The sequence below is a fragment of the Salvelinus fontinalis genome, chromosome 23, assembly GCF_029448725.1.
Source record: "Salvelinus fontinalis isolate EN_2023a chromosome 23, ASM2944872v1, whole genome shotgun sequence".
Lineage (NCBI taxonomy): Eukaryota > Metazoa > Chordata > Actinopteri > Salmoniformes > Salmonidae > Salvelinus > Salvelinus fontinalis.
The window spans coordinates 22,903,195-22,915,999 of NC_074687.1; the positions used below are offsets into that span (position 1 = coordinate 22,903,195).

The 12,805-nt window shown below is 43.7% G+C and overlaps 1 protein-coding gene across 1 annotated transcript in view; it reads left to right on the forward strand.

Moving 5' to 3' along the window:
* Positions 1 to 12,077, forward strand: part of erbb4b (erb-b2 receptor tyrosine kinase 4b) — a gene marked incomplete at its 5' end in the record, with an annotated part of 265,305 nt that extends 253,228 nt beyond the window's left edge. The window contains 4 exon segments of the mRNA XM_055878265.1: positions 4,304 to 4,550; positions 4,714 to 4,848; positions 5,531 to 5,619; positions 5,882 to 12,077. Of these exon segments, the coding sequence (XP_055734240.1) occupies positions 4,304 to 4,550; positions 4,714 to 4,848; positions 5,531 to 5,619; positions 5,882 to 6,559 (1,149 nt within the window).
* Between the last annotated feature and the right edge of the window lie 728 nt (positions 12,078 to 12,805).

Genomic DNA, 12,805 nt, shown 5'->3' on the forward strand with positions numbered 1-12,805 from the left:
TTAAAAATCCACCTCTCTAAAAACAAGTCTCTCACCGTTGCCGCCTGCTATAGACCACCCTCTGCCCCCAGCTGTGCTCTGGACACTATATGTGAACTGATTGCCCCCCATCTATCTTCAGAGCTCGTGCTGCTAGGCGACCTAAATTTGAACATGCTCAACACCCCAGCCACCCTACAATCTAAGCTTGATGCCCTCAATCTCACACAAATTATCAATGAACCTACCAGGTACCACCCCAATTCCGTAAACACGGGTACCCTCATAGATATCATCCTAACAAACTTGCCCTCCAAATACACCTCTGCTGTTTTCAACCAAGATCTCAGCGATCACTGCCTCATTGCCTGCATACGTAATGGGTCAGCGGTCAAACGACCTCCACTCATCACTGTCAAACGCTCCCTGAAACACTTCAGCGAGCAGGCCTTCCTAATCGACCTGGCCGGGGTATCCTGGAAGGATATTGATCTCATCCCGTCAGTAGAGGATGCCTGGTCATTTTTTTTAAATGCCTTCCTCACCATCTTGAATAAGCATGCCCCATTCAAGAAATTTAGAACCAGGAACAGATATAGCCCTTGGTTCTCTCCTGACCTGACTGCCCTTAACCAACAGAAAAACATCCTATGGCGTTCTGCATTAGCATCGAACAGCCCCCGTAATATGCAACTTTTCAGGGAAGCCAGAAACCAATATACACAGGCAGTTAGAACAGCCAAGGCTAGCTTTTTCAAGCAGAAATATGCTTCCTGCAACACAAATTCAAAAAAGTTCTGGGACACCGTAAAGTCCATGGGGAATAAGAACACCTCCTCCCAGCTTCCAACCGCTCTGAAGATAGGAAACACTGTCACCACCGACAAATCCACTATAATTGAGAATTTCAATAAGCATTTTTCTACGGCTGGCCATGCTTTCCACCTGGCTACCCCTACCCCGGACAACAGCACTGCCCTCCCCTCTGCTACTCGCCCAAGCCTTCCCCATTTCTCTTTCTCCCAAATACAGTCAGCTGATGTTCTTAATGAGCTGCAAAATCTGGACCCTTACAAATCAGCCGGGCTAGATAATCTGGACCCTTTCTTTCTAAAACTATCTGCTGAAATTGTTGCCACCCCTATTACTAGCCTCTTCAACCTCTCTTTCGTGTCGTCTGAGATCCCCAAAGATTGGAAAGCAGCTGCGGTTATCCCCCTCTTCAAAGGGGGGGACACCCTTGACCCTAACTGCTACAGACCTATATCTATCCTACCCTGCCTTTCTAAGGTCTTCGAAAGCCAAGTCAACAAACAGATTACCGACCATTTCGAATCACACCACACCTTCTCCGCTATGTAATCTGGTTTCAGAGCTGGTCATGGGTGCACCTCAGCCACGCTCAAGGTCATAAACGATATCGTAACCGCCATCGATAGGAAACAATACTGTGCAGCCGTATTCATTGACCTGGCCAAGGCTTTTGACTCTGTCAATCACCACATCCTCATTGGCAGACTCGACAGCCTTGGTTTCTCTAATGATTGCCTCGCCTGGTTCACCAACTACTTCTCTGATAGAGTTCAGTGTGTCAAATCGGAGGGTCTGTTGTCCGGGCCTCTGGCAGTCTCTATGGGGGTGCCATAGGGTTCAATTCTTGGACCGACTCTCTTCTCTGTTTACATCAATGATGTCGCTCTTGCTGCTGGTGATTCTCTGATCCACCTCTACGCAGACGACACTATTCTGTATACTTCTGGCCCTTCTTTTGACACTGTGTTAACAACCCTCCAGGCGAGCTTCAATGCCATACAACTCTCCTTCCGTGGCCTCCAACTGCTCTTAAATACAAGTAAAACCAAATGCATGCTCTTCAACCGATCGCTGCCTGCTCCTGCCCGCCTGTCCAACATCACTACTTTGGACGGCTCTGACTTAGAATATGTGGACAACTACAAATACCTAGGTGTCTGGTTAGACTGTAAACTCTCCTTCCAGACCCACATCAAACATCTCCAATCCAAAGTCAAATCTAGAATTGGCTTCCTATTCCGCAACAAAGCATCCTTTACTCATGCTGCCAAACATACCCTTGTAAAACTGACCATCCTACCAATCCTCGACTTCGGTGATGTCATTTACAAAATAGCCTCCAAAACCCTACTCAATAAATTGGATGCAGTCTATCACAGTGCCATCCGTTTTGTCACCAAAGCCCCATATACTACCCACCACTGCGACCTGTACACTCTCGTTGGCTGGCCCTCGCTTCATACTCGTCGCCAAACCCACTGGTTCCAGGTCATCTACAAGACCCTGCTAGGTAAAGTCCCCCCTTATCTCAGCTCGCTGGTCACCATAGCAGCACCTACCTGTAGCACGCGCTCCAGCAGGTATATCTCTCTAGTCACCCCCAAAACCAATTCTTCCTTTGGACGCCTCTCCTTCCAGTTCTCTGCTGCCAATGACTGGAACGAACTACAAAAATCTCTGAAACTGGAAACACCTATCTCCCTCACTAGCTTTAAGCACCAGCTGTCAGAGCAGCTCATAGATTACTGCACCTGTACATAACCCATCTACAATTTAGCCCAAACAACTACCTCTTTACCTACTGTATTTATTTATTAATTTATTTTGCTCCTTTGCACCCCATTATTTCTGTCTCTACTTTGCACTTTCTTCCAATGCAAACCAACCATTCCAGTGTTTTTTTTTCGTTTTTATTTTACTTGCTGTGTTGTACTCACTTCGCCTCCATGGCCTTTTTATATTTTTATTTATTTATACATATATCTGTTTGCCTTCACCTCCCTTATCTCACCTCACTTGCTCACATTGTATATAGACTTATTTTTTTTTCACTGTATTATTGACTATATGTTTGTTTTTACTCCATGTGTAACTATGTGTTGTTGTATGTGTCGAACTGCTTTGCTTTATCTTGGCCAGGTCGCAATTGTAAATGAGAACGTGTTCTCAATTTGCCTACCTGGTTAAATAAAGGTTAAATAAAAAAAAATAAAAAAAATGACATTAACTTTACTGAACTCAACTTTAATTTTCAAAACAATTTTTACCTTGGTCAGTCACACTGCACATTGGTGGCAAGCTAAAAAAAGGAGCTAGCTAGCTAGCTATGTTAGCAATCTTGATTAAATCTCTTGCTTGCAGTTGAATAAATTATTTTCCTCTGTCACCCACCATTTTAAAAACATATTTTAAATCGATGTTATGAATGTATAATCAAATAAAATGCCGTTATCCACAAGAAAGCTTTTTGGTGATGACAGCTGCTCTTTTCCTTCTTCTGAAGAAAACTCAAAATTGTAAGGGCTGCTCTGTCAGTTGGAGGCCTGGCTGTGGCTTGGGAACATTTCAAATTGTGATTGACAGCTCAGGAAAATATATTTTAAATATATTTACAGATATGTTCTATGTTCAAGTGTCTTTTTGAACTAATCACCTAATTTATTTTTGCTATGCTTCATAAGTGGCAGGTAGGCTATACATCAACTACAACTCAAATATGATCCATCTGTTGCATGCAAAACAGCACTTTGGGAACCTAATGCTAATGTACCAAAGGTCAATAGAGACTCAACATTATCTTTGGGGTAGAGAAGGTTGTGACTTGTGAGTTGTGGGTATATATTTTACACATATATTTTACAAATATATCTACATATATTTTATTTATTTATATATTTGATAAATACATTTTCCCAATATATTGAAATATATGTCTATTTTATTGAAATATATTCCAATATATGATTTTTCTGTAAGAGGGAATGGAGGAGTTCAGAGAGGAGAAGTGTTTGGGAGAAAGTAGCTATAGGGTGGAGGGTAGACAGCGTGAGAGAGATTCTGTTTTCCTCAGTGAGTGCTGACTACACACATGCAGACCACCGCTGAGACTAGAGAGATCAGGTGGGGAAGGAGGGTGATGAAGGAGAGAGATCAGGTGGGGAAGGAGGGTGATGAAGGAGGGTAGAGACCACTCACCCACAGGAGGGTTGAGGACAGGGGGAGATTGCAAGGAGAGGGGGTAGGAGAGAGAATGGGGGAGGAGGGAAGAGGAGGGACGAGAAAGTTCACAGAGGGGACTCTCTTCTCCCTTGAACCAATACTCTTGAACACTTCCTTAAACCAAGTACCAACACACAGGAGTATGTATTAAACCTATTTGTCCTCCTGTGTCGCTCTCTACAGAACCAGTTTGTGTACCAGGCGTTACCTATACCACAGCAGTGTATACTGTATATGAAAACCTCTCTCTTCTGTCTCCTCTCTCTCTCTCTTCTTGTGTCTCTCTCTACAGAACCAGTTTTTGTACCAAGACCCTAGTTTCGGCATGGAAGACAGGTTGGGTACCATGGGGACCATCCCACGGGTGCTGTCCCTGTCTGTAGTCCCAGGGTGCAGGCCCCCAGGGGACCAGTCTGCAGGGGGGCAAGGCGGCAGCGGCCAAGAGGACAAACGCTTCGAGGACCAGCGCTGTAACGGCACCCTGAGGAAGCAGGCCTCACCCCGGCCCACGGGACCTCCAGGACAAGGCGGAGCCCCAGGTGACACCTCTTTTAGCAGTTATTTTAACTTCCTTGATTCTTCATATATTTTGTCTATATGTTGTCTTGTTTGTTTGTGTTATTTTGCCTACGCAGATCGTTGCATTGAGATTCCTCTGTAATGAAAATCGCTATAGAAATTAATTGCATTATTATTATTTAGCCTCAGGTCCAGGGGAGGACAGCAGTGGACAGCGCTACAGTGCAGACCCCACCATCATGCTGGGGGAGAGAGGAGCTAGAGGAGACACAGACCAGGATGGATACCTGACCGCCATGAGGGAGAAGGCCTCCTCAGGTACAACATGTCTTCACTATTCAGTGTTTTCCTCAGGTAATGTCAATGACAACAGGAAGCACTTCTTAACTGTTTATGATGTCTTGTCTGCTTTGAAAAAGCTTTTATCCATAGCAACAGACTTTGGTTTTTGTTGAATTTTTGAACTTCTGGTTCAGAAACTTTGCATTAACTGTTCCAGTTAGATAGAAGATAAAAGTTCAGGAATGCAAAAATAGGTGAAAGACTCCTCTTGTGATCCTTTGAAATGAGCCTCATCTGTTACCAGGGGGGTGTACTGTTCTGTAGTGTAGCTAGTGATGTCAGAACCAGGTTTCATCATCTCCTCCTCTTCCTCACCCTTTGATCCAGAGAGCTGTAAAGACGAAGGCCTAGAGCACAACACATCACACACACGTACACACTCACACACACACACATGTACATGCACACACACACTATCGTACACACACACATTCGCACACATAGAGGCATGTCAGAAGCTGAGGGCAGACTAGTGAAGATATCAGAGAGATCAAAATATACCAAACCTTCTGTTCATCCTCAAAGCCTCTTTCCTCTCTTTCCTCTCTTTCTTTCTTTCTTTCTTTCTTTCTTTCTTTCTTTCTTTCTTTCTTTAATTCTTTCTTTCTTTCTTTCTCTCCTTCCCCTCTGTCTCTCATTCTTTCCCCCTCTCTAACAGACTATCTCAACCCTGTGGAGGAGAATCCGTTCGTGACGCGCCGGAGGAACGGAGACACCCTGACCCTGGACACCTGTAACCCCTACCAGGTGGACTTTTTTAGGACTATTTGGACTATTACTTATGGACTATATGCACCTAAATTTGTATACAGTTTTCTACTGTTGTCGACGTTGCCCCCCTTTTTTCTACTTTGATGTGTTGAGTGTAGTGACCTCATGTTATTCCTTAGGATTCTAAGTCATTGTTTTATGATATCTACTACCCAAACACATAGAAGTGTTTTAAGATAGTCCATGTTATTACTATCTAGCTATTTGAATGCACTTTAACTAAACTTTAACTTGACAGGTGGCCCCCATATGTCCCCAGCAGGCCGGCTCCGGCCCCAGAGTGGATGACGAATATGTCAACGAGCCCCTCTACCTCAACACCTTCCACAACCCCGGAGGACCAGGGCCAGGAGAGGGAGACTACACCGATTATACCCTGAAAAAGAACGGAGTCCCTGGGGGACACAACCCTATCCTTGCCACCCTTACCAGCCAACCAGGCGCTACTGGCGTCACTGCTGGCCAATCAGGCACCACCCAGGCAGGGAACCCCTCCCACAGCATCCAGGCAGCCAACGCCCATGCTGTCTCCGCACAACCGGGATACGCTGCACCTCCGGGGCTCGGCGCAGCCGGCCCACACCCAGGGCACATCCTGCACCCAGGTCACCCTTCCCACCCCGGGTACACCCTCCACCCCGGTCTCACAGGCACCATCATGGTGGACAAGAAGACCAGACAAGACAAGAACAAGACGTTTGACAATCCAGAGTACTGGCAGCATAGCCTCCCTCCCAAGGCCACCCTGCACAACCCTGAGTACCTGCAGGACTGCAGCACGCGCTTCTTCTACAGGCAGAACGGACGTATCCGGCCCGCCGTGGCTGAGAACCAGGAGTACCTGACGGAGTTCGCCCTGAAACCCGGGACCGTGCTACCGCCCCCGCCCTACAGACAGAGGAACACTGTGGTGTAACGTGGAGTAGTGAGGAGGACTGGGTGAGAAGAGGAGGAAGACAAGGCGAGGAGGAGGAGTGAGGGGGATGGACGGAGGAAGAAGGGCAAGATCGTGGGAGGATGGGAGGAGGAGAGAGGACTGAGTGTGAGAGCGAGGAGGAGAGAGAAGTGAAGACGGGAAGGAGGAGGAGTGGACAGTCCCTCTCACACTCAGTCACGCAGTATTTACGTATCAATGTATCAACCTTGGTTCCCTTCACCAGCACTGGACTGACACATCTATGTCTGTCTGTCTGATTACAGTAACATTACACAGAAATATCACCGTAATATTATTGTAATATACAAAATGCTGAGAGCCTCCTACCACCCATGAACCCAGGACTAATGAGCACCTCTCTGTCTGTATCTATCTCCTTTATACTGGATTACAGTAACATTACAGTAATATTACAGTAATATACATACTGCTGAACCCAGGACTAATGTGCACATTGCTAGCCTCCCCTTCCACTCAGCCCCTCTTAGCCAACCTTAACTCCTCCTCTACCACACCCACTACTCTCCCTCAGCTCCGCCTCTTCAGTGTTGATCACACAAACAGGCGCCACCGACTCCTGGGAAACGGTGGACCTCTCTCTCATGTGACTTTGTCCTCTTCCTGACTCCGACTTTATACTCCTTTAGACTCCAGCTTCACCAACAACATCAACAACAACAACAACAGCAACAACAAAAACAACAACAGCAGAACGCTAAAGGAACAGTACATTTATGACTACTGACAGACAATTACACCGTCCCCCAGAAAAACCCTCTACAAGACTATTGTAGCCAAGAACAAGGAACTATTGTTTGCTCATTATCTTACCTACACTATTTTATTAGTAAGAACCATACAGTAATTCCCAGTTGATACACAACACTACACTTGGAGCACCACATTTTCCAACTGGGTTAATTTGTAGCAATCCACCAACAACACGTACAGTAATGTCATGAGAGCTGTTGGTGTCCAGGACAGCAGGTTCATGTAAGAGTAAATGTATACATCTGTGTATACACTGCTGTTCCATCACTGTCTGCCAAGCCCCAGCCACGCCATTTATCTGTCTCATAATGTGGAGGATGAATTCATGTCCGCTGACTGGACTGACTGGCTGGCTGGCTGACTGGACTGACTGGCTGGTTGACATGGTTTAAACCCCTCTGAATACGTAATGCAATTCAAACATGGATTGTACAGCACAGCTTATATTCTCTATAACATGTTCATTTGCATCTCGCAAAGAAGGAAGATGTGCTCCCAACCTTGACACATCAATAACCCTGTACATGTGTGATATAGTCACACACACACACAAACACATACACACACGCACAAACACATACACACACACACACGCACAAACACACACGCACAAACACACACAGAGATAGCGTTAGCGTCGTGTGCATTCCTCTTTGGACCAGGAGCTCGGTTGACCTTGGGTTCTAAAGCAGTGGAGATAGCACCAGCCAAGGTAGTGCAGCGGCATGAGAAGAAAGTCACAGCAAGTAAATGGCAGTGTTATACTGTATGTAAAGCTGGAATGGCCTACGTTGAACACACTGAAATACATCAGGCAGAAAGTGCCACAGCCCAGGATTTAAGAGGAAATAGGCTTATCAGTAAGGAGAGGATCTGAACCACCCAGCCATGCTGTTATAACTTCTAACCCACATGACTTCTGAGGCAGACAAATCCGGATCTGGATCGATGCTGTCATAGAATATAGATCGGAAACTGATGTGTGTTGCAATATTTTTTAACTGATAAACCCTGGCAGAGTCTGTCTGTTCGTTCCCCTATCAGAGCTTGTTACAAAGACCTCAGGAGACAGGACTGATGAGGTAATGGGGACTGAATTTTGAACTGGACTGGATAGATAGACAGTTGGAGGAGAAAGAGAAATAGATGCCAGGGTCATGTTCATTAGGCACCAAATGGAAGACAACGGACTGAAACAGGGAGGGACTACCTGGACATTGCGAAATGTTTTGTCCACGTGTGTGGAGGACTGGAGTATTCTGGGGCCTGGATAGGTGGCGGGCGGCAGACACCAGGTTGGGATAAGAGAGGCCTAAAAACTTGGTCTGGTCTTGGGTCTGGTCTTGGGCATAAAGGAGGATAACTAAGCCCTGATGTGGTGGACAAAACCATGGAGGAGAGTCATTGAGAGTTCTGGTCAAACTGGAGAGGAGAAGCCTGAGAACCTGATCTGGTCTTGAGTCGGCCATGGCCAGTGAGGAGTGAACAAAGCATGGAAATACACAGGAAATAAACCTAGTACACACCAAGCGGACTCATCATTGGTGGATATGTTCTGTGGAATAATATATTCATTTTGGGGGGAAATTGGGGATGGATGGCATCAGATTTGGACAGTTGAAATACTGTAATTATATTATGTCACGCCATGAAGAATAGTATTGCTAACTAAAAAAACATCATACTGGCCCCTAAAACGAAGACTTTTGCTCCACCCCCAAATGTCTCTCCCCTCTTCTACGTACAGTACAGGGGCATCCCTCTCCAACAATTTGCAATCAAGATGGAAAATGAAACTGTGCCAAAACATTTGGAGAGATTTCCTTCCTCCACAATGACATTTTCATTAAGAAAATGCAGGAGCTACAGCAGATCAAGGACATTGAACACTTTTCTATTCATGTTTGACAATAATGACAGTACAGGTAGACAGACAACATATCTATGGGAGGCCAGGTCCATGTGTCTCAGAATACTGCCAGATCATTCTTGTTTTCGCTGCTAGTAGAGGGGGAATACTGTCAACACAAAATACATATTTAGATTTGGGCCTTTTTGAGTTTTGTTAATTTGATAGGACTTATTAACCATTTTGGCACAGCCAAACCTCTCTCTTCATTGTTTCCCCAGCCAGAAGAACATCCGGTTCTCAATACGTTTATTTTAATTATGTTTTATCTATTGCATCGCAGCTACAGAAAAGGCAGGCAGCCTACCCTATTTCTCTGTTATTTTTCTCATTGTGGCTTCAGTTTGTACGATCCAGATGCAGCACTTAAATGAAGACTAGCAGAAGTAAACGATGGTAGTGGTGGATGAAGAGAACAAGTCTAGTAGTAACCGTCTAGAAGCACTGACAGGAGAACTAGAAGGCTCTCCACTCCAATGAAAATAGAATGAAATGTCCGGGAGTTTTTGGAGAGGCATTGTGTTGTTTTTTGTTTAGTTTAGCCAAACACAGATGTTTACTGGATGATGTGTTTAATTCCAGTTCTCCTCCTTTATGAAAAATAATGACTTGCCAATTAAGATCCATCTGAAGCACTTCAGAGCTTAGTGATAGGCTAGCTAGCAGGCAAAGCTACAATGGTAGAATCATGAAAGTGGTCCTTGTAGACAAAGCTACTTTGGTAGCATCGCTAAAGAGTTTCTAGTCCTAGTGGACAAAGCTTCATTGGAATAACCACAGGAGGATATAAGGTCTGTTTAGATAGCTGATCACAACGCACTACAGAGTCTAGTCCCTGTCTACAAACCTACAGTGGTAGAATCACTACAAAGTCCCTGTCTACAAACCTACAGTGGTAGAATCACTACAAAGTCCCTGTCTACAAACCTACAGTGGTAGAATCACTACAGAGTCTCTGTCTACAAACCTACAGTGGTAGAATCACTACAAAGTCCCTGTCTACAAACCTACAGTGGTAGAATCACTACAGAGTCCCTGTATACAAACCTACAGTGGTAGAATCACTACAAAGTCCCTGTCTACAAACCTACTGTGGTAGAATCACTACAAAGTCCCTGTCTACAAACCTACAGTGATAGAATCACTACAGAGTCCCTGTATACAAACCTACAGTGGTAGAATCACTACAGAGTCTCTGTCTACAAACCTAGAGTGGTAGAATCACTACAAAGTCCCTGTCTACAAACCTACAGTGGTAGAATCACTACAAAGTCCCTGTCTACAAACCTACAGTGGTAGAATCACTACAGAGCTTATAGTCCTTGTGAACTTAACTACAGTGGAAGAACCATGTGAGGATATTAGGCCTGTTTAGATGGCTAAGGCTTCTCTTCAGCAACTCTACCTGAGGTTAACACTGTGTGTGTGATCACTAGTGTCTACTGACTCAACCGGTCCTGTAGACCTAGATCTCTGACAGGACGTTAATGTGTTAAATGGACATAAACACTGTGGCTGTGTCAGATACCAAGGTACTGTTTGTTTGTTTGTTCCTTCTCATTTTGGAGGTTAAAATAAAAAATTTCCTCTGATTTAAGATGATTCGTTTGAGAGCTAACATTTACTATATCTGTATATATTGTCCTTGTGTAAAATAAGTGTATAACAGTAGAGTGGAATCTCTGCTTCATCTGGGGAGTTTATCTGGGCACGTTTTATCCCAGACTATGAACATGGGGATATTGGTGTTGGGGCAATAACAGCCTGTGAGAGTGATGTTAAGAGGAGTCATGATGGATCTTACTGGTCAATTAAAGCCAGTCTACAGGAGAATACAACACTAGTGCCCTGTGTAATAAATACCCAAGCTAATGAGAAACAATCCCTTAAGGTAAACCCTTATTTGAAATCAATCACAAGGGTCTTTTAGCTAGCAGTGTGCTGATAGCGCTCCTTGTCCTCTAAAGCTGCTCTGTTCTGCTGTTCTGTTCTGTTCTGTGGGGAAATCATATCACCCAACATCTCCAACCAACATGGCGGAGATAAATACTGGTGGACAGGGCAATAGTTTCCCATTCTAAGCAGGGTAAAAGGCAGAGATATTAGCATTCCACAAATGTTAGGAGATCAATACATCAGTGTTACCATAGGTTGTCTGAGAAGCAGCGTTTGGATGCAGTGCTGGAAGCAGAGGAAGAGACTGGAGTTTTACTTTATCTCAAAAAGATGACTAGAGAAATGTATGTAGCAAACACTGTTGAAGTTGAGTGGTGTGTATTTAAAAACTGACTACCATAAAGCAGTTAATGAGGCGCAACTTGAACAACGACCAAAATGATTTTGAAGAAGCGACCGGCGAGGGGTTTCAGAACTGAGAGTCGTAGAATCATAACACTTTAATGAATTATGTCTTCGGGTTGTTTTAGCAAAAGCCTTTATGTACAAAAGGAGCACAAATTTTCCCTCTGTTTCATCTCAACACTGATTGTGCACACTCATTTTAATCAGCAATGTTGAAACTGTCACATTTATTTGATTCAGCTACTACTGTATTTACAATTTTGGGGTATAATAATCAAAACAGATGTAACCATGACATCTTTAAGAGTATTGTAAATTGTGTTAATGATGATGTTTCTTAGTGTATCTCAATGGGGGGTTCATAATGGCAATAGATTGTTGTTTCTTTGACTCTGTTGCTATGAGAAAGGGCACAGACATTTCGGTGCCCTTTCTCACTGTTGTATTTCAATGTTACTCCCAACTGGATCCACCCCTGGATCTACAACTTGGAGTAAATACCTAAAGTACATGATGGACGGTATTCCTGTCATTTCTTACAGTACAAAATTAATTTCTAAAGTACATTTTTGTAATTATTATGGTATTAATATGTACAGTTTGTTCCAATAAGCCTTGCCTGTTTCCCCATGGGCTGAAGTATTCCTTTGCACATAGATAGGATTTAAATCCCTACATGTACAACTAAATACTGTATGAGAGGCTGCACTCAGTGCATCTCAGAACTTCACTTATTGATACATACCAGTTAACTAACACAATATTCATACAATTCATCATATACTATAACACACAAAAACACTGTACTTTTGTAACACAGCTCATTTTACAGTGGTACTATTGCGTATTCCTTACTTTAAAACGACAGGAAAAGACAGTAGTTGTAGAGTAAGCACAGTTTACAATACATATTGATTTGCTGGTAACTAATATATGGGAGTGAATTTCTTTTTATGACACACAGGCATTATACTGAATGGTTGTTCTTGATCATTTTAATACCGCTCTTCAACCGAGAAAATGTGAATAGTATTTTTATAGATAGTGGAAGTACTGGCCAGGTGCATTTGTAAATAGAGGGAAACAATACTTTTTGGGCTGCCATGATGTTTTTGGTTTCTCTTTTAATTCTGTCATATTACTGCTTTTTGTTGAATATTATTGTGTGTGATCAGTTTTCTTCTTGGTTTTTATTTCTGTATATATATATATGTAATTTAACCAGTGAATTCTGATTTTAAAAA